The sequence below is a fragment of the Camelus ferus genome, chromosome 6 (genome assembly GCF_009834535.1).
Source record: "Camelus ferus isolate YT-003-E chromosome 6, BCGSAC_Cfer_1.0, whole genome shotgun sequence".
Classification (NCBI taxonomy): domain Eukaryota; kingdom Metazoa; phylum Chordata; class Mammalia; order Artiodactyla; family Camelidae; genus Camelus; species Camelus ferus.
In genome coordinates this window covers 74,225,197-74,252,799 of record NC_045701.1, presented here as the reverse complement: position 1 = coordinate 74,252,799, position 27,603 = coordinate 74,225,197, and the positions used below count along the sequence as shown (strand labels likewise).

The window sequence follows — 27,603 nt, the reverse complement described above, 5'->3', positions numbered from 1 at the left end:
TGACCTGTAACATCTAAAATACTGTGTTCTGAATAATTATTGCTGAAATAAAGAAAATTCAGCATCTTACCAGAGCTCTCATGAAGAGCCTCTATTCTCAGAACCCTAGTATCAGTTAGAGGTGGCTGTCACCTAACCATATGTTCTAAAAAGATCTGCTGATAAGCACGAGCTAGAAGCCCCTGCTGTACAATTACTACACAGGTGGCATCAGGAGGGGCAAGCCTCCCATAAGTGCTGGTATTTATCCTGAATACTGAGGCCATTCCACCTCGCAGGAAGCCAGGGTAAGTCTTTTCCATCACAGCTGTTTGGATAAATCATAACTAAATAATTTTATAACCCCTATCAACTAAGGTTTTCAAAGCCTTTGAGATACACAGTAATTCATTCATTGAGCAAGTATTTCCTGAACACTTAATATACTCAATACACAAAACTTCTTTCATTATTATCAAAGAGGCAGGTAGCTGTTTATATATACATGGGTCAATGGAAAAATACTACATAACGAGACAGTATAATGTACTGATTCATGTGTGGACTCAGGGCCCAGCTGGCTTGGGTTCAAATCCCATTTCTTCTACTTCCTTGCTGTGTGACCTTGGGACAATGTTTAGCTCCTCTGTGCCTCAGTTTGCTTCTCTGAAGCACATGGAGATGGAGATGGAGATGATAATAAGAGCCCCTTACAGGATTACTATGAAGAAAGAAGTTAAAAACGTAACTTGAGACTATCCCTGCCAATAATAAGTGCTCAATAAATATTTACCGAATGAAAGAACAAAGATGCAAAAGTGGCAAACTTATAAATGGAGGTCTAGCAATCACTTCATGGGGCTTTATTCAATATTATGCATGCTGTCACTGAAAGTTGACCACAGGGACACCTAAACCTGACACACCAAATGAAGTCAAATATTGCAGTAACAGCAACTCAATCAGAGACTCTTGTCAAAACAGAAGGGCTGAAAGTTCCTCACTTTTCTATTTCAATTCCCAGATTTCTCAAACTCTTCCACAAAGCAACGATTCAGAATCTAACAGGAAAATGATATTTTTAAGCTGCAGTCATTTTCTGCAATACAGTGGTTCTCCTGCTGCTTTAAGTGATAACATACTAGTTTACTTCATGAGAAAATGTGGAAGTAAAGGGCACTGATAATATTTCACTGTGAGGTTGGTTAATTAACATGCATCAGGTACTCTAAATAAAGTTCATTATATTTTTAAAAGTTACAAAAACATAACAACTAAGTAATGGAATCATGCTGGAGATTATAATTATATGCTAAGAAATGTATATCTTAACAGACTTTCCAAAGCTCGAGAAACAAAATTTGGAAACCGAAGGAATATCCTGTTCATCTTCAGTGTTACTAAGGGAGGAATTTTTGGCAACTCTATTTTGAGGAAACAAAATTAGTCAAAGCTCCACAAATGAGCATGTCATAGTTCCAAAATTTAGTGCTTTAATAAGTGTTTAAGCCTGATCCTCTATGCACACTGCAATAGAAATGAGGTAATCATTTTCAAACAGATTCGAGTTTGAATCTTACCTCTGCTACTATGTGCAGGACTATGACCTTGGAAAAGCAAACTTTTTGAGTCCTGATTTTCTCAATTGTAAGATGGTCACAATAGTTTCTACGCCGTAAGAGCTGACAAAGAGATTTAAATAAAATCCCATGTTTGAATGCACCCAGCACAGCATGGAACCCGGGCCAGAGATCTGCTTGAGCCAGCTTATGACAGCTGACTGCTACACTTTCAGGAATTTTGCAAGTCAGTTGTTAAATACAGCTGTTATCAAATATAAATATATGTACATAATTATCAAATACATTATATTAAAAACAAAGGTAGTAAAAACTTAAAGCGCATTACTCTCTAATTGTTTTGTTACATTTTACTTCTATCTGTACTCTTGAGGTCACTGATCTCTCCAGCACCTGCATGGTGAAAATACTATGTAATCACGTGCTCATGAGCTGTACTTCCCAGTTCTGAGTTTGACGTTGTCAGATTTGTGACAGTATTGAAATCAGCCACAGTGAGGATATTTTATACTACAGAGATTGTCAAATGCTACAAATTAGGGCTGTGTGTGTGCCTGTGTGTGTGCTGGTTCTTAACATTCATCACCAAGTTGCTTCACCTGCCTCACCAGGGATCTCCCTCCCTGCATCCTTCCCTCCTCCCCGCCTTAACTTGCCCTCTCTCTTTCTCCTTCCCTTTTTTCCCTTCTTTCCTTCATGAGAAAGTTCTCAGTCCACAGAGCCCACACATTTCCTCTTTCTTTGTCCTTTCCTTCTACCCTGAAGAACAGCAAAGAGCAACACTGATGTGACTAAAACATCTCATCATAAAACCATCTGCCTTGAAACACTTTCTCTTCTCCAAGTTAAAAATATGGACTTTTAAAATCTTAAGATCTGGTTTGAAAATCATTAATGTATCCATTTATTTTGTACCTATTTTTTACTCTCTTGTTCAACCGTTATGAATAAGGAGGTTGAAGTTGTTACAGAGATTCATTTTCGTACAATTAGTATCCGACAAACCAAATCATTCCAAGTTACGAGCAAACTTCCTGGATAGTCACCAGTATAATCCAGCATCTGTGTAATTAACTAGCCGCTTTCTTCTACCTCTCTCTCAAGAAATTCAGACTCTATTCTCAGAACTAACACTATTGTGTATGTCATATTCTTTGGAAAGAGCATATAAAGACTTTAAGTCAAAGTAGAAGTGTTGGCTCTCTATGTTGCTTCCATGAGTTAAAAAATAAAATAAAATATATATCATTTGACTCAGAAAGATCAAAAGATAATCTTACCTTGAAATATGCATGAGGTAGAAACAGTGAGTTTAAAATCTTTTTTTTTTCTTTCTTTCTCTCAGATGCCTTGCCAAATACATTTATATTTCAGGTTAAAATACATAAATAAAATTGATAATAAAACACATTCAAATTTCCACAAATTCCTCACCAATTCAGGAACAGACACAGCTCTATATAAAAGAAATGATGGTAGTCCTCACTAACATTTTCGGAAAAAAATTTCTCTTGATCCTTTCCTGAAGAAAACGTTTAACTAGAAGATTGATAATTTATGGGAAAACTCCTTGGAAATTAGCTCATACGTGAAATCCCTTTAACAGTCAGCCCATTTAATCACGCTAAAGAATTCAACAAGGGTTTCTTGTTGCTGTCAATCAGGTGGTTGTTTAGCTACTATCATTAGTAGCTTCCCACTGTAAGTTTTGCCTCCTTAGGCAGGTAAAAAGTGCCACTTATGACTTCCAGATGCAAACCACAGTTATCAGCCTTACAATTCGACTGAAAATTTGTTTTGCTTCTTTGTGAAGTTCCCTAGGGGTAAGGTTAACAGTAGAAACAACAGGGGGGTGGGAAATAAAGGGAGAGGCTTTCAAACCACAGATTACAAACAGAGAACAGAATCACAGAACGACACCACGACAGTGGACTCCAAGACAAGATGGCAAGACAGATGTGCCGGACGAGATACATGCTTGACGGCTGTGCCGAGGAAAGCAAGTACAGGAACAAAACCACACAGAGAGCTGGGAGAGCAGCTCTCGGGGCTGCTGTGACCCAGTGGAAATAATCATACAAATGGCAACCCATGAAATTATAACTACAAAGGAAAGTTACCCCCACAACTCAAACACTGGACTTGCTGGGTTAGCCTGGATGTGTCACTTGGATGAAACATAAGATGGCGTCATTACAGCCCATGCACTGGTGATGGAGGCCATGGTTAGCTGGTTAGCTACAGAGCTGTCACTGCATGCCACACAATGATCCCGGGCTTGTCCAGAAATAAAAGATACAACAAATAGTCTACATCTGCAATAAAATTCTTTTTATGCCATCTGAAATTTGGGGAGAGGAATGTGTTTCTCTGTCCTTTCTGCAAGTTTTTCTTTTATTATTTTTTTTTTTTTCTGGCTCATTTTTCCTTTTCTCAATGAATGATACTGTCAAAAAGGGGAGAGTAAAGGCTAGTGGCCTGTGCAGATATAAGGAAAAATAAAAAGGGAAAAGGAAGGAAATCAAAAGAAAAAATATATAGGAGGAAGAAGAGGAAAACAATGTATTTCATTCTTTTGTACACAACTTTCTTGGATTTCGTTGGGGTTTGTTTTGTTTTGAGCATAAGTACTGGAGGGGTACGCTGAAGGGGGGAAATTCGAGATTAGGATGGCAAGAAAAGATTTTGTTGCCTTGGTTGATTTGTATATTTATATATCTCTCAGTATTTAAAAAAAATGACTCATAAAAATATAGCAATGAGTTAAAAATAGCCATAATGACCAAAATACTAAATATAAATCAAAACAAAATAAAGTAAATTCAACCACCAAAAATTCATGCGGCACAAGATGAGGTGAAATGACAGAAAATGTTCTTCAAATATATACAAAGTATATATCTATTTATATATATACACAGGAATGTGCATATATGGATAGATATATCTGTATAATTTTTTCTCTCCACCCCTCCCAAGGATAATTGAATTATGAAGTCATCATTATAATTATGATAAAAAAGAAAACAAAACCTAAAGAAAAATTAACATGCTTTTTCCGCCAAGTTAAAACAGTATCATGCACGTCTATGTTGGCTGATGTAAGAATGATGGTGTGAATTTCTGTGTAAACACATGGCTGATGGCAGGGGCTGTTGTTAATCTCTGTTTACATTAGTATCATTTATACTGTGTCTACATATATATGGAATGATAAGCACTATATATTTAGCATACACACATACATAAATATATATATATACACACAGTATATGTACTGGGGCTTATTGGAGAAAAAATACAGAACAAAAAGAATGAAAGAAAACCCACAAAAACCTCTCTTTTAAAACCCAATCCCTCTTTATTAATTTTTCAGGGGAGGGGGGGACTTGCTTAATGATTTCATTAAGCTCACTCCTTATCAACTGCTTGCATTGGCATTTGAAATCAGGAAGTTCTCATGAGTCTGGCTTAAAATTCTCTCTTCAGCCTGCCCATCCTTAACCTATTACCTAAGAAGGCTTGTCCCTAGACCATACTGTACAGGAGGAGTTCAAAGAAAAGCTTCTTACTCGACTGTACTAATTTTTCCATCATAACAAATCAGAAATTCTGTGCCCTCGGCCTAAGACATAGAAGAATGGCCTTTGGGGTTAATTGATTCTGCACTGGTTGGCGTCATGTTCTGTGATTTTTCTTGCCTGTATCTTGGATGAGGTATGCTAATTGCTGAATTAGAGACCTCGCCTTCAAGTTCTGAGAATATTCTAGACATTTCCATTGCTGTCTACATGGTTTCTTCCCTTCTTACCCCTCCTTTCCTTTGATTCCCTTTATTTTTGAATCTGTTTTCCCTAATAGACTGTGAACTCCAGGAAGGAGTCTTATCTTGTTTTTATTTTCTGAACACCTGCTCTAGTGTCTACATATAGTAGGCACTAAAAATTGTTGCATAAATAAATGATTTATTATACTTTCAAATAGAAGTATATATACTTACACATCGATCTTACTGATACCCTCTCCTTCCCAACATAACCAAAAAATCTTGGGTAATGGAGATGGATAATTTTGGGGTTTTTTTTTTTCATTTTTATCATTTTTGTTACTAGGTTTATTGTTTCTGCTACAAAATCTATGATAATGATCAATCCATGAACATGTGTTATGCATGTCATGACTGTACTATTCATTGTCTAATAGCCATTTGGTAGACTTTTCTATACTTATATTTCTATTCTTAGTGTAATTTTCAAAGCATTTTATCATTAGGGATTTAAAGGGCATATATTTGCTCTGATTGCTTAAAAATTAGCTTGGGTTGGGGTGGAATTGAGTTATAAAAAAGTGATGCAGCCTATTACTGAGTGGGTTAATGAATGAAAACAGAAATTATAGCATTAAATTGGGAAGCTTATGCACTTATGAATGTATTCTATTAATTTATAAATCACTGAAGGAAATTCAAAAATTGGAAGGATTCAGCCTAGATCTAAATATGTGACTAGCCATTTGCTTTGTGTACATTATACATATATTGTAACTCAAATGTAAACATTACTAATGCCCACAGCCAATAATGATTAATTATATTCATGAAGTTCACATGTATTTATATCTATTTATATTCTTCTTTCCAAAGCTAACACATTTTTCAGATTAGTTCTATTATACCTTTATTCGAAGTGGTTTTAAGTGGACCTAAAAATTTAAGGTGACTTCCGGACACTGTGATACTCAGATACTCCTATGGCATTTAATTCAGGCATTTACTATTCTATTATACACTGACTAGCTACTTGATTGATGGTATTTAAACATGATTCTATTTACCAATCATGAGATTCCATACAGAAAAAGCTTTCTAAAATTAAATAAAAATCAATTTCTTTCTAATAAAAATATATAAGTTATTAACTCTTCAAGTTTGCTGGAGACACTAATGACAAAATGCATTTCAATAAACTCTTAATATTACCAACATCAAATTTAAGGTCGATAATCACATTTATTATTTTTCATCTATGGATTCTTGAAAATAAGGTTATTTCTCCTTATCCTTCATTAGAAAATTATTATTGCCTTAACATTTCAGCTTCATTTTCCACAATGTTCCAGCAAGTAAGAACTCTAAGAATTTGGTGAGCTTTTAACAACTCAGTGCCAGATTTTCATATTATAAACACTTTACTGAGGCATCTCAAACTGATGAAGATTAAGAACCCAGTTTCACCTGGAGAACACAAATACGGATATGCTCTTCCCATTTGGGATGTTTTGCCAAATTTAAATTTTACCCACAATGGGTTGTGTATTACAGTGTGACTAAACAATGAGAAATAATGTAGCGAATGATACCAAATGCAAATGTGAGGACTGTTGATTTGAGAAGTAAAAGTACATCTGAGAACCACTCTGGGAATAGTAATTATTTTCTGATCTCCAATTACTGCCGTCAGTTTAAACATCTCCAACCAGAGTGGAAGGCGTTTAATACAGTCCTACCCATAGATAGATGTGTTTCATTTTTACTTCCTTTTCTTGTCTGCCCTCTCGTGGAAGTGCTGTCCTTTGAGATTTGATCAAAGGACATTTAACAAAAGTGGAGGCAAAAAAATCTGACTAATTGATAACCAGAAAAATGTATCCCTGGATAATGGCTGGATGAATCAATATAGTTATTAATTATTGTCATGCCCACTTCTCAGCTGTAAAAGCATTTAATTTTTTTTTTCCTCTGCTCTGTGACCCCTGCCCCCAGGATTTTTAGAATCTTAAGACCATAAAATATATAAAATTCAGAGAGTTGATACTTTCTAATTATACAAAAGCGAATCTAACAATACATTAGTTTTATTTCTAAAGGTGGAAGCACTGGGCATAGGAGTGGGAGAAGGAGAGAGATGAAATGAAAAATGAATTTCACCATGTTATCTATATTTCAGAATTCATGTTTACATTTTAGATCACAAAGATGAACTTTCCAAAGATCTTAACTTTTATTTGACTTCTATAATCTCATGAGGAACTCTCATTTCCTAGTGGTTATTTGAATCCTCTCCAGTTTGTCTATTTGTTGTTGTTGTTGAATCCAAAGAGGTAAGAAGGACAATGAAATAGGAGTTTACTGTACGACTTACTATCAATAGAGGTGAATTGGAAAGAAAAGAGTTTATATGCAAAGACACTCATCTAAAATATAGACACCAATTTTCTTTGGAGGGAACACACAATCAATGTTTACAAATTAGGAAAGTTAAAATCCTAACCCACAAATTTAGGTACTTGGATAGTTTATTCAAATATTCTTCTGAATATTTCCATTTGATATAGATGGCTTCATTATGATTTTATAGTTTACAATTTCAGTTCTGGGTTCTCAAAGCAAATGTTCAGAAAATGCAATTTTACCTCAACTCACTATAACATGATGTAGTTCCCAGGAAAAGAAGGCATAGGAAAAGTGAAGAATTAACTTTGCTGAAGAAAAGAGGATTTTATTAGGGCGATACTTACTTGTATGAAATCATATATTTTAAACAATTCAACAGGCTTTATTTAGCTGTTTAAAGGCGGATGAAGTGAGAGGCATGAAAAAATCTCCAATTTTAATTTAAGATTGCGAGGTATTTTGAGAGTCATACAAATTCAGTCAACAAATACAAATTGAGCTTTCACTCCGTGCTTTGGTCTCATGATTTACGATTTTTCCCCACTCATTTACATATTTTCCAGCAAAAATATACAGAGAAAAATTGAGATCTATTGGGTTTACAGGGTTCCTAAACTATCATCAACCAACCTCCAAAAAAATTTAAGTTGTCCCTAAACATGATACGACTAAGCTCCATTGAATGAGGGTAATCTCTAAATGTTGAAGTGGTTTGTGGTTTGAAGGCATTTGCTTACATCTGACTCAAAACCAGCAGCTTTGAAACCCATTTTGATTTAAAGAAAATCAAGTAAGAAAAATAATTTCATTTAAAATTTGATATCCAAATGAAAACAAAAGTTGCTGAATATAACATACTAAACTGCCCAAATATAAGAAAAGGAAGACCTTCTAGTTGACCTAAGTTAGTTAGGAAAGAATCTGTAGAAATTAAATGCCTTTTGAACTGACACAGCTAGAAAAATCCTAAGTTTGCTAGCAAAGTGAAAGAGGATAAGGTAATTTCAAGTATGACAGAACAAGATTAGCCAAATTTAGCATATTTTCAGCAAACACCATGCCTGGAAAAGAGTAAAACTGTAGAAACTGAGGCAGTGAATTTGGATATTCAAGATCAGAATTTTGCTCTCAATATTCACAAAGAATCTCAGGATTAACAGTTTATGCCAAAGTCATGTAAATGTCACCACCGTCCGTGGCTGCCTGGGCAATGGAAGACTTTAGGTTCTGCAAAAACCTAGCCCCAGAAATAACTGACTTAAATGTTTCTGATTTTTAATCTGTGGTATTTTTTGGAAAATCTGAGGGCTATAGAGAAATGTCTCATATAATGCAAAAAAGGACCTGACAGCTCTGTGCCTGTAATCTTCATCAGTATCAATCAGGTCTCCAGGGTAAAACCTCTGTGTCAATAGGAATGTCTATCTCCTTCCTGCATTAAATAAGCCTCCGAATCACTTCCCAGGAATACTTTATGGAGTAAATTTAGAGAGAAGAAACGCTCATCCTTCAAATGCAATGAGTTAAACAATCCCAGGCAGAGGGGATCAATGCCAGTCTCTCAGAGCTACATTACCTCCTTCGGGGTGGGCACTCCGTCACCTGCTTTATTTATATATTCCCTCCCACACTCCCTTGCATAACCCAGCAGCTTATTTTAAAAACTTCTTTTATTCCCCCACCTGGGGGCACATGTAATTGCATTACTCAAGAAATGCCAGCATTGGACTTCTGTCCTCTGCTTTGGAATCGGATGAAATACCTGTGCAGCCACTAAAAAGCAAACGGACTTAGTTTGGAGCCATTCAAGTTGGGGCCTGTCCATGTCCAATACCAAATGGTAACGTATGCCCACGACCTGGGGAGCTGCAGAACTTGGGAATCTGAGATTTGGCAGAGCTCTGTCTTTGTATGGAGGTTGCTGTGGAGGTGACTGCATGTGGGAGAGGGGAGGTAGTCCGAGAAGGCAGTGGTAATAATTCAGAGTGATCAAGCCTAGAGTTTCATACGAAGACTTAACAAATCTAAAGATTTGATAAACATGATTACATATATGCAGATGTCACTGCTATGAATGCAGGAAAACCAGAGAAAGGATAAACAGATAATCCAAACTGAACTCTAGGTATCTTAAATTACTGGTCACAAAATTAGTTAATTTAACATGTCTTGGGGATCATGCCATATTCATATCTGAATCCTTAATATCGAACACACACCCAACATACACAGCTGACCCTCAAAAAAATATTTGTTGAACTGAATTCTGTTGGAGAGGTAATTTAGATGTAGTAAAGCTCCATATTCTATTTTCCAGCAGGTCTGTTATGTAAATAAACTAGTAGAATAGGATGGACTCAAATCTAGAGATACACTGTGTCCTGCCTGAGTGCTCAGAAATATATCCTGAATGAATGAATAGATGAATTAATTAATGAATGAAAATTTGGTTCCCACATTCTGGTATGGACTGGCCATATCTTCTTCCCTAGAGAGGTAAAACCTTACTTGGTACATTGAGATTATTACCCAATGATCTGAAAATATCTGACCAACTGGGTCACAGTTACTTTCCTCCCACACAACTGAGCTTCCAAAGGAACAACTCACACTCCAGACTGGAAAGGTCCTACATATTTCTGGTCTGTCCCTACGTGATTCTGAGTATGGGAACCCATAGAACTTCCTGGATCCAAAGCCACTTGCAAGACACCAAGCAGTCAGACTTCCACAAAATCTGAAAATTATAAATCATTTCAGGGTAACAAATGGAAGATTTTTACTTTTGTTAAACTAATATATCTTTCACGAATCTTAAATGTCTCTGGAGTTAACAAAATAAAATGTTTAAGGGTTCTCCTTTTTTTTTTTAAGAAAAGGAAAAAAAAATTAAAGCAACCCCCCAAAAAAATCAACTAGAAAATGCTATTTATTTCTCTTTGCCTTTGCAGAAATAAGATCCTAACCCAGCTCCAACTTCTAACTCTGTTATACATACACAGAAATTCGATGATATCTGTTCTCATATATATAAATAAATATTTAACTTAGAGCAAGTCTCAAAACAGACGACTTGGGAAAGTTGATAGGAAATAATCAGGGACTACAATTGCCTGCTGGACATTATATCATATATAGCTCACTATAAAGAAAGGCCATAAAACATCAAAATGTATCTGGGTGCAAATGGGGAACACACTGAAGCTCCTAATTGCCAAAGTCCTCTCAACTTCAGCACAGTAGACACATTTTGAAGCATCTCAGCCGTTGACATGGCATGGTTCTGTACTAATTTTGTGTTTACTATGCTATATTGCTGCACAAATTCTCTAAACACACAACGAACAAAATTAGTATAAATATAATACCATGTTAACCGCTGTTGAAATCCCATGGAAAATGGTTCTGTTTTGTTTTGGTTGTTTGGTTTTCTTTTGTTTGCCACTTAGAGTCAGAACAATGAATGAGGTTTAAATTATCTTTACGGCTCCACTTTGGCTTTCTGGTTTTTTAAAATGTCATTCCAATATAGAAATCTTCATGCCCCCGCCTCTGTTAAATTCATAGCTGCCACTGGCCACTATACATTTGTTGTTCCGGTGGTTAATCCGGGTCTCTGATTGCTCAAAGTTATGTCCTATGGACTTTCCTTTAGCTATCGAGGAAATGACTTTAAATTCCTCCGGGATCTTATCACTCTTTCCATGGGATTTGATGCTTTCCATTATATATTGATATTTATATATGTATTCACATACATATATAGATATGGGAAATACACACATTAACACACTATAATATATATAAAACACATGTATATTCACATATATGTATGTATTGTTTTTTGCAAATGAAAAAAATAAAGCAAGCAAAACAAGACTGACCTAACCTACCTGTACTCGGTTCACATTCAACGAAGTCTTCGTCATCACTGGAACATTCAGCAGATGAAACAAGGTCATCCGATGTCGGCTGCGCATGTCAAAGGAAAAATAATGGGGCAAGGGGAGGAGAGAGAAAAGAGAGAGATAAGGAAACCAATGAATGGAAGCATCGAAGACTTATCACTGTGTCCTGCCTCCATCATCATTACTGTCTCTCTTCTCTAAAGAGGGCATGCTGCGGATTTTTTAACTCCTGTGTAGCTGTGACTGGCTGTGGGTCCAGACAGTCTGTGAGTGTCTTGTGTAAAGCTGAGTGACCCAGAGTCACTCAGGAGGCTCAGACCTGTCCCGTCCCTGTATATCACATTGTGCGGCCTGACTCCATCGTAACTTTAATTTCAATTCTGAGACTCAGAAGGGCAGGAGAAGGGCTATTGCAAATGGTGGGCAATACACAAGAGCAAGCCAGCGCAGAAACGCACTGCAGCTTGGAGAGGGCTTCCGTGCATATGGTGTGCAGTCTCAAGTGTGTAATTCAGTGGTTGGGAATCTATAGGCTGGCATAATTAATGAACGTGGTGGAATGCAGTCTGTTCAGGAATAGCCTAATGACATCTCTCGCCATCAGCGATTTCTTCGTGTAATTGCTGCAATTAGCTGAATTAGTAATGTGGACCAGCAGACAGATACAGCACGACAGCCTCTGGACACAGGTAAGGATGTTTCTGAAGAGAGCAGGAAAAATTTTGATTGCAACAATAGTAATTCAACTGGAGACTTTTTTTCCCCCTCTATTGAATCAGGGAACTTGCTGCTGCAAGAAATCCCGGGGAGTGCGAGTACGGGCCAGAAGAAGGGCCCTTGCTACACAGTAGATGAAAAGACCACTGTCTATACCTGGTACCTATGGCATACACAAGAAATACTGTTTCAAGTCAATCAAACCATCAATTAATTATAGATCTTGTGTAACTTTTGTTCTACTATGTGCATGAAAGTGCTCAATACGTATTAGTTGTTCAATAAATGTTCATTGCTTTCCCTTTCTTGATGTTAATGATATCAAGCACCTTGCTGGTCTTATTATTCCCAATGCATTAAAGTCTCAATCCATATTCAAGAGGAAAAGCAATTACAAGCCAGATACTGTGCTACACATGTATATATACTTATTTGTTACAGCAATTACTAATTAATTAGACACAATTTTCACAACAATCTTTTGGGACAGGGATAATTATTATACTGGTAAAGAGAACTAAAGTTCAGAGAGGTTAAGCAAGTTGCTGAAGGACACACAGCTAGCATTTGAACAGATACGTCTTAAAGTCTGCATGAGTAGCTCGAATAGGCTTCTTTACACCCCTGCTTACTGTTATGGACTGAATTGTGTCCCCTCCCAAATTCATATGCTGATGTTCTAACCCCTAGCATCTCAGAATGTGACTGGTATTTGGAGATAGAGTCTTTAAAGAGGTAACGAATTTAAAATGAGGTCGTTTGGATGGTTAATCTAATATGACTGTTGTCCTTAGAAAAAACGGTGAGATTTTGGGACACAGACACATGCAGAGGGACAATCACGTGAAGGTACAGGGAGAAAACAGCCATCTACAAGCCAAGGGGAGAGGCCTCAGAAGAAGCCAACCCCCCGACACCCTGACCTCAGAATTCTAGCTTCTAGAACTGTGAGAAAACAAATTTCTGTTGTTTAAGCCACCCAGTTTCTGTGACACTTTGTTACAGCAGTCCTAGGAAATGAATACACATGACAACCCACGTGCTTAGTGTTTCCAGACATCCTTCTTGAAATAGACCTAAGAGGCAGAGAATTACTGAACACAGCAAAGAACAGTAGAAAAACCACAGTAGGTAATTGATTTCACTTAATTGACAGGGGCAGAGAGGTGCCTCAAACCACATGATTGAACTTCATTCTACATCTGTCAGGGAGATTCTTCCAACTGCTGCTCCTCCTTAAAGTTAATAGAAAAAGATTTCTCAAACATGCAATTTTTATTTTCTATTAGACACTGCTGACACATGCACTTCATTTCCAGCAACTGACGCCGGCAGTTGTATCCCGGACCATCACTACTTGTGTTAGAGAGAGCATAGGCTTACTCCCATTTCCTGCTGTGATCAGGGTCATTTAGGGAAGGGAGGTGGTAAGAGAAAAAATGTTCACTGTGCAATTGCAGAAGGCAATTATAAGAGGCAAACACCATTTTGGGAAGGGCCACAATCATTGTTTGATCACGCATTTTCTATGGGGATGATACCGCCCCCTAGCCAGCAAAACTTGTTTTGGGCAGGAGGGGGAGGATCTTAGACCTGAAAATGGTTTGTGACCTGCCAAGAGTCCACAGTACTTAAAGGAATATGCAGTATATCTGGTATTAAAATTTTATGGAGAAGGGCAATTAGGATAAGAAATATCTAAAAAACTCCTTAGAGGGTAGTATTGACAAAGAAAGTGAGAATGCATGTCTAAAATGTAACCAATTGGAAATTAATTGTTGGTGACTTGATTATAATGACCTTACAGAATGGCCCATATACAGCTGAACTCCCTTCGGCCCCTAGAAATGAGTGAAAACCAATGAGTTAATGAAAATCTAGTGAGCTTGTCTCAAAAACTGAAGGCCAGGAAATAAAGTTTAAAAAAGTCATTGAGTAAGTGTATAAAAGCAATGCATAAGTCCAACAGAAACCCCACAAAGGCATTAACATATTAGTGGAATCTTTAACTTAATTCTAAAAGTAACCTTAATTTTTATTGGCCAAAGAAATAATATAAAGCTTTTTTGTTTGTTTGTTTGTTTGAAGAAAAGTCCTAGGCTCTGTGGTTGACAGGATATTTACTATTTTCCTTTCATCTTCCCCTGCCTCCTTTAATATTACACAACTTCTCTCCCCTGTGGTCTGAGTGACACTGCCCGCAGCCCCACTCCTCTTCCCCATCACCACCTCCACTCTGCCCCGCTAACCGCATTTCTCACTCCCTTTCTCCCCAGTGAACCGCTCTGTGCCCCACTTTCCACAGATGAGTTTTTAAGAGTATGGCTGAATACAATGCTCCTCCCAGGCGACAGTGCTCCTCCCAGGTGACAGAAGCATATTTTGCCAGTAGCTCCTATAACGGTGGCTAGACTCAAAGAAAAGGACATGGCAGGCAGTCTAGCAGAGTGTGGTAAGAGTGGGCTGCCTCCGAACAGCACAGCTGTGAGCCCCAGCTCCTACGCTTCCACTCAGCAACCTGGGGGAGCTGGTCACCGCCCCTCTCCAGGCTTCAGTTTTTTTCATCTGTAAATTGGGATACAGTGTCTTGTCTTTGGCAAGGCACTTGACTGAAGTGAAGCTCTGTTCCTGGTACAGGGCACATGCTCAACAAATGTGTTCAGCCGTTTGATTTTTTTTTTTGTGGGGTGGGTAATTAGACTTATTGATTTATTTTTTAACAACAGTACTGGGGATTGAACTCAGGATCTCACGCATGCCAAGCACGCACTCTACCACTGAGCTATACCCTCCCCTGCTCAACAAGTATGAGTTAAAACTAGCTAACTCATCAATGAGTCAGTCAGTCAGTCAGTCAGTCAGTCAGTCAGTCAGTCAGTCACAGCATGCTGAGACTGGTAGCCTCTCCTAATTTAACTAGATCTGCTATCTGCCTATGCTCTGTCTTTAATGATTTATCTCTCATTAGAATTGTTCTTCATTGCTGATAATTCCTTACTGCCACTTTATCGTACCAACACCATTTCTGGTTGTATCTGCCATGAAGAGTAGTACAGAAAAATATACTCATGAAAATGCCAAGAGAGCTTTAAAATTCATTGGAAGATGATCTGTTTCCAATGGCTGTGGGTCTAGACAGTCTGTGTGGGTCTCCTGTGAATTCAGCCCCTTCCTGTCCCTCAAACCTCATCATCACCATTTACAGCCACAGCCAGTGAAACTCCCAAAGCGGCTACAAACATCTCAATCCCCTCCTTGCCCAACATGGTAAACCATGTTTATCTGGAGAACCCGGCATCCAACGCCACCACTCCTGCCACAGAACACTGTGTAGTTTCAGAAATACTTGGTTTGCCAGGGGCAGCAAGCTTTGATTTGCAAAGGACTCAGGATTAAGAACACTGTATTTAGGGATTTTTTAAAAATACTACTTCTGTCCCTGCCACCTAAAAACAACATCAACAAAAATTACAAACCAAGGCTTTGGGATATGCACTTAGGGTCACAGCCTAAAGTAATGACAATTTGATTTAGAATTACTCTCAGAAAACACACGGCTTTCTTTTAGTAGCGCTTTAACTTTTCCTGTCTGTGCCCTTCCCCAGCTATAAGCAAATGCAGGGTCTGACTCTGACCTTTGGAAGAAAAGGCACACTTCTGACTGCTGGTTCCCATGGCTGGGGGAGTATGTTTCACTACTGCAGTCATGTTTCACAGATTTGGGATACAATTGTCGCGAGTAGAATGAAATTATGGTCACTTTTTCTTAAATAAAATGCAATAAGTAGCTCTAGGCTGTGTATGTGTGTGTGTGTGTGTGTGTGTATGTGTGTATTTTCCCACAATCACAACTGTTTTTCGTAATTACTCATAATTACTTAGAAAGGAGGAAAAAAGTATTTGAACTATCTAGAACCATGTCTACCAATAACATTTAGCACTTATTAAACACTTGCTATATTCAGGCTTTGTGCTAAGCTGTTAACGCAAATTAATTCTAATACACACAATAACCAAGGGTACAGACATTTCTAGCAGCATCTGCTATTTTTAACTGTCTGCCATCCATGCTCCTTCAAGTAACAGTATTGCTTTAGAAAATTCTTCTTTTCATATAGTTGCACTGGGAACGTTCATCAAGGTGCCAGCCATGTCACCTTCACATTTTTGCTCTCACAATGATTATCTAAAGCTCTCATAACTCCCAATGGCTAAGCTTATAGTGTTTACATATGGTGGTTCCTGTACGTCAAATATCAGCATTGCCTATAAATCATTCAAGGAAAAATGGAAGATCTATAACTGCTCCCAAACCAAATAGTTTGATGGTGGCTGAGCCATCAGATCCACCATGACCATATCATCAAAGTGCTCTGTTCATTCAATCATTCATTCCTCTATTACTTTAGTAAACATTTACTGAACACCTATGTGTCAAGCATTGTAGCAGTTATGAGGGATAAAGTGATAGATAAAGCACAGTTCCTTTGCTCTGGGAATTCACAGTCTCTGAAGAGAGAGCCTGGTAAACAGGCAAACTTGACATAGCAAACTGAACGCTATGACAAGAGTAAGCAGAAGGCGGTAAGGGAGCAAACAGCAGGGAGCTGAGAGAGCTGGGGAAGAGCAGAGGTGGAAAATGAGCCCTCAGGGACAGGCAGCGGTGAAGCAGGGGAGAGCGGGGCGCTCTGGGCGGGGGAAGGGCATTCTAGGTGAAACAGACAGCCTGCGCAAAGGCTCGGGGATATGTTAAAAAGCGCAGTTTATTTGTACACCCACGAGTAGCACAGGACGACGGGAGGGAGAGATGCTCTGGAATGACAGCGTGACAGCTACTTGAGTTCGCGTGTGGTTCCTGCAAACTTGGATAATGAGCGTGAATTTAACATCCTGCCCTATCAGACTCGTCTCCTTCCCTCCCCACGTCTCATCAGTGTCATCCGCCACCATTCCTTGGGGAGCTAGGGCACATGGGTTCCGAACATAGTGCACAGGTCTGACTGCTTGGTCCCTCCACAGTGGAGAAAAAAGACCTTTCCTTGCCTTCTCAAGGGGAGCAAAACATTCTTCCATCCCTCTATATTAGCCGAGTCCTATATTAAAAATAATCATTCATACTACCCTAGTTTAAAATACGTATTTCATATTTTTAATCCACGTGTTGAAATGACTGGGTTTTGTATTAGAACTCATAAAACTAAAGTAGGTATTATAATAACTTTCAATAAAATATCTCTCTGGCAGGAGCCCTCTTTATTCCTGTCCTGAAAGATTTTTTATTGCATTTATATTCTTTTTTTTTTCTACCGATGTTTATTGAAATTACCTTAGAATAAACTGGGACAAGAAGAAAGCCCAAAACTCTGTCCACCCAAGTAAATTTATAGGTATATTTACCTTTCAATTCCCTCAACTGCACAAACCCGGCTTCTCATTTTCCTCCAATGAGTTATTGTTTCTACATCACCTGCTTCTAATTATTTACTCTGAAGGGCTCTACCCCATCTCGGCGCAGGGATGGTTCCACACGGTTCTTCATTGTAACCAGTTATTCGGCCATGAGAAAAATGTCTGCTGCCGCGGTCAGAACCGCCCAGGAGAGTTTCCCCGTGTCCCCTCCTCACCGCCCAGATGCCTATTTGTGACTTGAAATGCCAACCTTTAGCTCTTTATCTTACGCTGAGACTAGGCTAATCATTTGGAAGGATAATCGTTTTTTTCCACCCAGCTCCTTGGAAAGCACAGTTATTTGACCGAGATTAAGCGCAAGATAAAGTAAGTCCTGCCACAGAACAGCTTTATGAAATTATAAATAACGCACTCAAGAATGATGATCGCCTTTCTTCCAGTGAAAAAGGAAAAGAGAAAGGGCCATAAATATTCTGAAGTCCCACAGAAAATAGTCATATATCTCAGCAGCTGCTTCACACTAAAAGGAATTAAATTCCTTCAGATGCTTGGTGTTTTAGTTTTTCCTCTCTGTGCTTCCATTCTGAGATGGAGTTAACTGTTTCATATGAGGGAGGGTCTCATACAGCTTCATTATGAGCATTTATTCTCTCTCTCTCTTTTTTTTTTAAGAAAAAAAGGATGTCTGAGATACTTTCAATTAAGAATACACAGACTCTAGGTCAATTGATAAACTTTAATGAGATTTGATAAGTTTGACCATCTCCTTAAATTTATGTATTAAGATTTTCTTTATCAAATTGTTGCCAATACATAGTCCAATCTTTGACCAATGCTAACAGATAACTGCCTTGCTCCCTGCACATACACGTTACCGTTGGATTTTAGACTGAACCAAAGATGGGAAAACCCTGGAGCTTGGTCATGCTTGTTGGAACTGATACTGTCACCCTCCACTCCACTCCAACCCCACCACTTCACCCAACTCACGACCAATCCAGAAACAACCTTAAAGCATGGTAAGATTGTATGAGTATCACTATATATATATATATATATAAAATGTGTACATGTGTATATATATCTCCTCATTTTATTCTGAACATCTTCTTTATAGTCATCTTCAAAAGAAGCCACTGACACCATTATGAGAAAATGAAGTAAATGATTTGAACTTGTCATATTCAAGTGTAAAAGATAGGGGCATATTGTGAGGCAGAACCTGAATAATGGAGACAAACAGATAAAGTTCCAGTTTGGTTAAGATGCTCTGAGTTCCCCTTGCACCCTATGTCTATGCACCTAAGTGTCTTTATTGGAACAACACCCTGTGAACTTTAAAAACATCTTCCAGAGTTCATGTAACTGTGGTTTTTCAAGATATTACTTTCTTCTCTTCTATCTACTCACTCCTAAAGATAACCACTTGCCAGGTAAGATATCACTGCACACTTATTTTAGTTGGCTCTTATTTCCTTGGAGTGAGGACGCTTTAAAGAGAAATGCCCTGGGCTACAGATAATACATTCAGCCTGACCAAGATTGGTTAATTGGAACAGAGCTCTCTCAGAAAATTGAATGTAAAAAAACAAAAGCAAACAAAAAACAAACAAGATACATTGTTCTGGAGATACGATTTTATGGATGAATGCATTTACTCATTCAGTCAGGGTTCCTTCAACAAACGTTTACCAAGAGCCTATCTTGTGTTAATCAGTGTGCTGAGGGCTGAACAGATCCAGTCCTTGTCCTCATGGAGTTTACAGACCACTAGGATTTGAGCCAGGTCAAACTAGAAAACACCAATTAGCTGCAAAACCACCAACTGTAAAAACTTGAAATGCGTGTGAGGTTCCTAAGCGGTACCCACTGTAACAAAAATTGATGATCTCACCACTGTCATTAAAGATAGCAGATTAAATAGGAATCCAAGCGAATGGCATCACCAGCTTCTCTTTAAACTATGCCCACTGCCAACAGCCTCCACATTCTTCCTCTCTCTTTTTTTTTTTCCTACTCCAGATATCCTGGAGTAGGGTAAAGAACGACATGATTTATAATAACTTTTGCTAATGAATTAACCTTTGAGGAAATCCCTTTGCAGACTCAAGATTTAATTAACAGTAGAAAAAACAAGCTAAGCTTAGCCAAATTTTGTGCCAAAGATTGGAGTCCTTTATTTCTATCCTTGAGGTCTTCTAGGATTATATAAATAAATGTGGTGCAACATCCTTTTTTTTCCCCCCTCTTCTTTCCAGTTTTAAGATTTTCCTTCCATCTGCTCAAAAAAGGAAGGGTGGATCAAGTGAGCGGGGAGGGCAGAGGGAGGGAGAAGAGAGTGAGTAGAAGGGAGATTAATCTATCTGTTGTTCAAGGCAGCCTGACAGAGGGAAGAGGAGTATTGAACCACAGAAGATTAACCAAACTTCAATGTACCTTCCCAAAAGCAGGAGGAATGTAATGCTACGTGGTGTTCCACTGATAAGCAAATCCCTCTAAATCCTTTCAATTTATTTCTTGGCCTGGAGAAATTACATATTATTTAGAAGGCAGGGGGAAAAAAAAAACCACCCACCCAACCACACACCATCTCCAGGATTCTAGATCAGGCGCCTATTGGTTATATACACACAAAGGTCTGGCTTTAATGGCTGTTTTTATTACTGGTACCAGTCCTCTCTCCAGGGTTGCTCATCAGAAAGGGCTGGCTGGGTCCCCTCTGTGAGTGCTTTTGGCTTTTACCACAACCCTTGTTTAGAGTATTGAAGGTCTAACCATGACAAGAGAATGCCCCAAATTTAGCTCAAGCTCAAAGATTGAGTCTGCTTTTCTTGCTTGCTTACCTCCTGGCCCCCTGGCCTTCCTGCCTTTCTTTCTTATTTTTTTTTCCCCTGAGTTGAGATTTCCTTTCTAAGTGAGCTTTTTATTCCAGTGTTACTGAAATCAAGCTTCTCTTCTTAGAGGGTGAGTGACCGAGGCCAAACATTAATGTGACCCACGAACAGTGATGTAGGTGTCAGTCAATGGATGTTAAAATTCTGAACAGTCTCCCTCCTGGAGAGCACCACTATATTTTGTTGAGCCAAACATGTTGATGTGATTAAACTCTCCTTGATCTTTTGTGCTCTACAGTTGAGGGAGAAGGAATGGGGTTCTGGGGGAAAAAAATAGGAAAAATAGAGCCATATTTCTTTGTGAAATGATCATCCTCTTGGCCCTCTTTTTTGTAGCTTAACCTCATCACTGAACACAGGAGAAACAGCCCTTCCTGGCAAGTGGAGAGCACAGCTTAGAAGACTTAAAGACCCAATATTCAATATCTTGTAGTAACTTATGGTGAAAAAGAATATGAAAATGAATATATGTATGTTCATGTATGACTGAAGCATTATGCTGTACACCAGAAATTGACACAGCATTGTAAACTGACTATATCTCAATAAAAATATACATATACCAAAAAAAAAAAAAAAAAAAGCCCCAAACATTAGAGGAGAACAAGGATTTGTAGGATAAAGCCAGCCCTGGATTTTGTTCAGCAATTCTGAAAAAGGATGTAAGGTAGCCATTCAGTCAAAAGCAAACAGCAGGGGCTCTTAATCTTTGCTATGACGATGGACTGAGGTCTGCCAGATGAGCAGGAGAGAAAGGCATGGGGCAAAAGCCAAGGGTTGGAAATCAAACATTTCATATTTCTTCCACCTATGGTAGGTCATTTATACTGAAGAGTGTGCAATGCCCATGAACATCTGTCAGGTCTGTCGGTGTGGGAAAAGGGTTGAAAATGGTTACCTTGAAAAACTAGGCAACCTGAAGTTTATGCCTAGTCAACAAGAAACTACAAAGAAATGCAAGCTCAGATGATACAGAGTGAACACAAAAAGGAAGGGCATGTTAGCACAACCTAGAACTTCTTATGTGGCACAGAAAACTTACCCAGACAGTCAAATGCAATGAGCTAAACGTTAAGATACAAGTGACGAAAAGACAAGATTGTCTTTTCCTTAATACGCTGAAAAAATTACACAGGCAGCCATGCAACTTAGTATTAGAAAAGTCAGATATAGGTGTCAGAGCGACAGCAGCAGTTAAAGAAGTTTTGTGCACTTGACATTTGATTTACAGGTGACTTGTAGCAAGTCTGAGTCCAAACTATGAGGGAAAAAAAATGAGGGCCAATTGAAGAACATGGTATTAAACTCCAAGAGAGGGGGAATTACAAAGGAGTTCAGCGTTGTAATGAAAATTGGTCCCTGGTTACTCATGTCTGGATGACAGTATCAACCTCCCGCAGAGAAAAAACTGGGGGACAGATTCAAATATAGCTCTTTGATTCGTATTATAAGTCCCAAATTAGACAAAGTTTTTAGGTACTGTTCGTAGCATGAGAAATTTAGGAACCCAGATGGACTCAGTTACTTTCCAGAAGTTACTTCCTAATTTCTAGGCTGTAACTAGCCTTAAATGGATAAGCTGATTTTCAATATAGATTCAAAACAATTCACAGAAGCAAAAGAGAACTATGTAGGAAGGGACAAGACTATTCATTTCTCATTTCTGATGGCCAGAAGGCCAACAGCTTTTCCCTATCCTAGTTTATAAGCAACAGCATTCCTTTACTGTCAAAGTGGGTGCTGGAAATAGAGCAGGTGTGACCCCAAGACTGAGAGCTATGTAAGTCGCACAGGGTTCGGTGCTCACAAGGACCTTGTGCTTGTTTTAACGCTCTGCTCTCGCCATTTTGAAATTCTTAACCATTTTATTCTTGAATCTGTGTTTTGTAAGTGAAGCTCAGAGACACAGTGGATCACGTGCATAAGCAGATGGGACACATGCAGTGTGTGTGTCCCTACCCCGTTCCTGGCCACTCCATCAACACACAGTTTCCAGTGCCCCATGCACACAGGATTCTGTGGTCCCATCACATGTGGGAGTAAAATGAATCAAACAGATTTATTTGAATTCATCCCTGCAAATTTCTTCCTGGGAGGTTGGTATTGTCTTCTAGACAAGAGTGACTAGGGGTAAATTCTCAGTCCTAAGCTGACGTCCTATGCATGTCTCTGTCTTGAGGGTTTCATACCATGTCCTCTGATGTGAACACACAGGCAGATGTGCCGCATCGGCTAAGTGGGGGCGCTGACAAACCGACAGGCTGTGCTTTCTCTTTGAATCAGAAGTTGCTTAGAAAGTAAAGAGAAGGCAATAGTATTCGAACACCAACAACGAAGGAAACCTATCACGTGCTGTCTTACTTCTTTGTATTAGTCAACCACTTACACTAAAAATAATGACACAGAAAAATAAAAATAGGAAAATCCAGAGAATTTTTCCCTTTCAGTCCTGCCTTAGTAGGCTGAAGTTAGAGAGTATTGATAGAAGGTATGTGTATTGAGAAATGGAATAAAAACAGGTGAGTTTGTTTTGAGCAGAGTCTATTCTTCCAGTAAGAACAAAATAACATAGGCCTACAGGAGTAATGAAACACGAATTGTGCTATTTTGTTGATTCTGCATTTGAGTTAAAGGCTCTTATATTTGTATTGAAAACTAGCATTGCCCAATATAAAGATGAATGGTAATATTCATGCTCGTAATTTAAAATTTTAATTTTTATTTACTGAAAATGTCATTAAATAGCAAATAAAAAAACACCATGGAAACACCATGGCAAGTCGAGGGACTTCGAAGAAAGGAAAAAGCTTCGTATTTTAGTACTTGAACATTTTTTTTTCCTGTTCTTTGAACAGAGGGCCCCTTAGTTTTATTTTACAGTGGTTTCTGCAAATTTCCCAGCTGCCTCTGAGAACAATCCTGCAAAATGTTTTTGAACAGGCCAAAGGGGTCTGATGCGGTTTTCAGAAACTTGAATTATGACAAATGGTTTATGCTCCTAAAACTGGGTCGCATGTGCTTCATGCTGGGCCTCATGACTGTGGGTCTTAACTAGCCTGACTCTCTCAAGGGTACGTTGGGGGAAAGAGCCCCTGTATGGATAGGGCTTCTGTGCTGGCAGGCTCTCCTACTGGCCCTGCTCCTACCTCCCCTCCCCTCCACACCTGCCGAGACCTGTGTTTAACACCATTCTAGAGACCGTCCCATAATAAGGTCCTGGGCCTTGTTTATTCCAACTTCTTTCCAATTCCGAGAAGAGTTTCACTGCAACCACTTTAAAAAAGGCATCATTTTCTGAAAAATTTTACAATGTCCTTAACCACACATGGAGGCAGTGGGGTGGATGGCAAAACCAGAACTGAGAACGGGTCAGACAGAACCAAGGAGCTTCACTAGCAAGGACTGTGAGGAGAACTTCCCTCCGAGGACCAAGAGCCGGCTGCTCTTGGGAAAAGCAGGCTGCCCTTCCAAACTGGCCTTCTAGGAAGAGACAGTCGATTAAGTACTGACTCTGCTGAGTCAGTGGCATCTTTAAAAACTGTGTCAGAAGAATATTTTTAATTTACACTCTGCCTCTCTGAAAGAAATCAATATGTCATTTGATGGGGCTTTTTTTTTTATTCGAGCATCTCTATTTAGCTTTTCTGTAGTTTTGTTTTTTTTTTCCCTAGTCTCCTAGGGAGCAAAGGAAGAAGTGTTTTGTTTGTATTTGTATTGATTCAATCACTTTGAGCAAAAAATAAACAACTAAATACAGCAGAGTAGCTTTAATGACAATCTTTTAGGGATCAAGATCTCTAAGTGACACAGCCTCTCATTCTAGGTGATTGGAAATAAACAGAAATCAATAAAACAGGATTACTGGGCAATAAACAAAGGGAGCCACATTCATAATTTAAGAAGCTTCTTTTCATGCATTCATTACTGAAGAATGCACTTGAGCCCTATTCTATTTTTACAGTAGCACAGATTTCCTCCTGGCATGGAGTCTTTTTCTTTTCCTTTTTTTTTTTTTTTTTGAGAGTTACCGAAAAAGACTTTCTAATATATATATCCAGAAGCTCCTACTTTCCTTCCCTAAGGCTGCTCAGAGGAACCAAAAGACAAAAGGAAGTGCTTAGCACAGTAGGCAAGGATTGGTTTTTCAAACATTTCCTATCCCAGACCCCTGTATGTCCCGCAAAGTACCCGGTGAGGAGGAGGGCGTGGCACAACATGGGAGTAGGGCCTGATGGAACATGGTCCCTGCCTTCCAAGTGTTCACAGTGCAGCACGAAAGACAAATGTTGGAGACATTGTTACTATCCATTCTACTCTTCCTCCTTGCGAGGGCTGGCAATGTGACCAGCCTAACTAAACCTCCTTTGCAACTAGAGGTGGCCATGCGGCATTGATCCAGACAAAGTGATGATTAAGGAGGTCATCTAGGGGTTCTGGAAATACTTATTATATTCTTAATAAAAAAGGACAATTTGGCTAGTCCAACTGGTTTCCCTTCTTCCTTGGATTTGGATGGGATATTTGGAGCTGTGGCAGCCTGCTTGTGAGCGTAAAATAGCAAATGTGAGAGAAAGGCTAAAAGACATGAGAAGCTGACTCTGATTTTGTCAAATATTTGATATGATCCCAGCCAAGCAGTTTTCTACCTCCCAGACTCCAGGATTCTTGCTAAGTGAGGAAATGTATCCCCTCTTCAGTCACTGCGGGTCAGTTTGTCTGTTACTAGAGGTCAGACACAATCATAACAGAGAGAGCAATCCATAAAGAGCAGCCAGAGACAGAGACGATGCAAAGCACTGTGTAGGGGGTCACTGCCTTTGGTTCACATCAATCACCAGGTGGCATCTGAATAATATCCAGGAGTGGGACTTAGAAAGCTCCACAGTAATTATAGTGCTCTTCAATATGCCAATTCTGTGGCCCAAACAAGAGTCCAAAAGGAACTCGAAAGAGAGATCATTTTGGAGTTGAGTAATCAGGGAGAAATGTTTTTACCTTAGGAAGGGAAAATATTTTTGATTGAATATCTTGCAATCAACATATCCTGGACTGAAGTGATCATCTCCTCTCACTGTAGCTTTTCTTGCCTCTGATTATGGTCTTATTGCTCTCCAGGAACAAACTCATCTTTGAGTCTTCCCTGTTCAGCATCACACCTCCAGGCACCACATCCTGCAAAGCCCATCTCTAATAACATGCTACTCTGTTTTTCATTTCTACTGCCCTGGCTGCTTACCTGAATGAATCCTGAGATTCTCTAACTAGACTCCCTGCCTCCACTTATGTCTGTCTCTTCAATGAACCCTAGGAAGTGTCATTAGAATAAAAACAAAGCTTTCAACCTGCCACTCTCCTAGTCCAAATTTATCCCACTGCTTATCAAATAAAATCCACATTACAATTTGTTTTTTTAATGCAAGATCCTCCACCTGTGGGCCCCAGTGTAACTTTGGAGAGATATCTTTCACTACCGTTGGCCCCCGTGAGCACTTCCACATTCCCACTATTAAATCAATGTTTGCCATACTCTGAGCAAGCCTGGTAAGTTTCCAACAATGCTCTGGCTCATAGTGCTTCTTACTTAGCTCTGTTTGCACTTCATTCCACTTACATGTGGTAAAATTCTCTGTATCCCTCTTTAGGGCCCAACTCAAATTCATTTTTCATGCAGCTTTTCCCTGATCCTATGGCTGAAAAATAAAATATACTAGCATGCTAACTCAGTACTTTCTTCAAATCTCACTAAACATATTTGTTACATTCTGACATATAATACATAGCTGAATTACGTTTTCCCTTCTACGTAACTGCTATTCCAAGGAGGGAAGGGGCATCGTCTAGAGCCAAACAGCAAGGAGAAAGTGCTGTGTTTGGGGTCAGAGAGCACTCCGAGCTCTGCCCCTGGGGTGGAAGCCCAGGGTGATCACAAGACCTCTGCCTTCCAGCTTCCTCCTCTGGAAATCTGAGATGACAACATTTATGTCGTGTGGGTTGAAATGGGAATCAGCGACCCAGAGATGTTACTATTTTGTGATGTGTGGCTAATATTATGACAGTATTTATTACTGGTTTGAAATCACCCACAGGACTATTACAGCGCTGGACCAGAGCTTAGCTGCGCAATGTATATTTAAATTTATGGCAGGGGCTCAGGGAATGTCTGTTGATTTACATAGAATTGGGCAAGCCAGGAGTCATGTTTGAAGAGTGTAATAGGGATGGAGGAGGGAACTAGTTCCCATCCTTGTCAAATTATTATTAATCCTGACCTTTGGAGGTGTCAGGGGCAGGAATACATTTATATGCTATTTGTCAATCAGGGGGGTTGCTCTGGAAGTGCATCTTTGCTTTCAAGATACAGAATGTCTCATTGGTCCGGACAAGCCCATAAACAACTTATCTTGCATTTCTACAACCATCTATTACGGAGTCAGTTCCTTATTTGTAGGACTGTAGGTTTCAAGTAAGTCAAACATCATGCAGTATTCTGGGAACTGGGACAGGTTAACATTTTAATAGATCAGTTTTTGCAAAAAAAAAAAGTTCAATCAGTGCCCAAAAAAGAGATACAGATTTTGCTTCTCACCATTCCAAATAGGGGGGCTGAGCCCAGGACAAACCAGCCTGTGGTTCTTTGGCCACACTAGTCTTGGTCTCACTTAAACCTTTAAGTAGAATTCTTGATATAGAAGAACAAGTACGCATAATCGCTCTGAATAAATGCCCCATAAAATGACTGGAGCCATTATGCTGTTTGTAAGTACCTCTGAGTCCATTAAGATAAACATCTATCTTTGAATATTCACATTAATGCCCTAGACTGTTCTTTCTTAGATAAATCTTACTTGAACCTTGCGCAGTTAATACATTTCATCATTCCTTGTTCTTCTTCCCTACCGTGCACACATTAATACACACGGGGGGAGAGCGTTTAAGCGGTGCTA

General features: G+C 39.0%; 1 protein-coding gene across 3 annotated transcripts in view; it reads right to left on the bottom strand.

Moving 5' to 3' along the window:
- NRXN3 (neurexin 3) overlaps window positions 1-27,603 on the bottom strand; it is a 1,622,198-nt gene that overhangs the window by 39,639 nt on the left and 1,554,956 nt on the right. For all 3 annotated transcript variants that reach the window (XM_032482446.1, XM_006184279.3, XM_006184277.3), the window contains one exon: window positions 11,625-11,703. In XM_032482446.1, coding sequence (XP_032338337.1) covers window positions 11,625-11,703 — 79 coding nt within the window. The remainder of the gene's footprint in view (window positions 1-11,624; window positions 11,704-27,603) is intronic.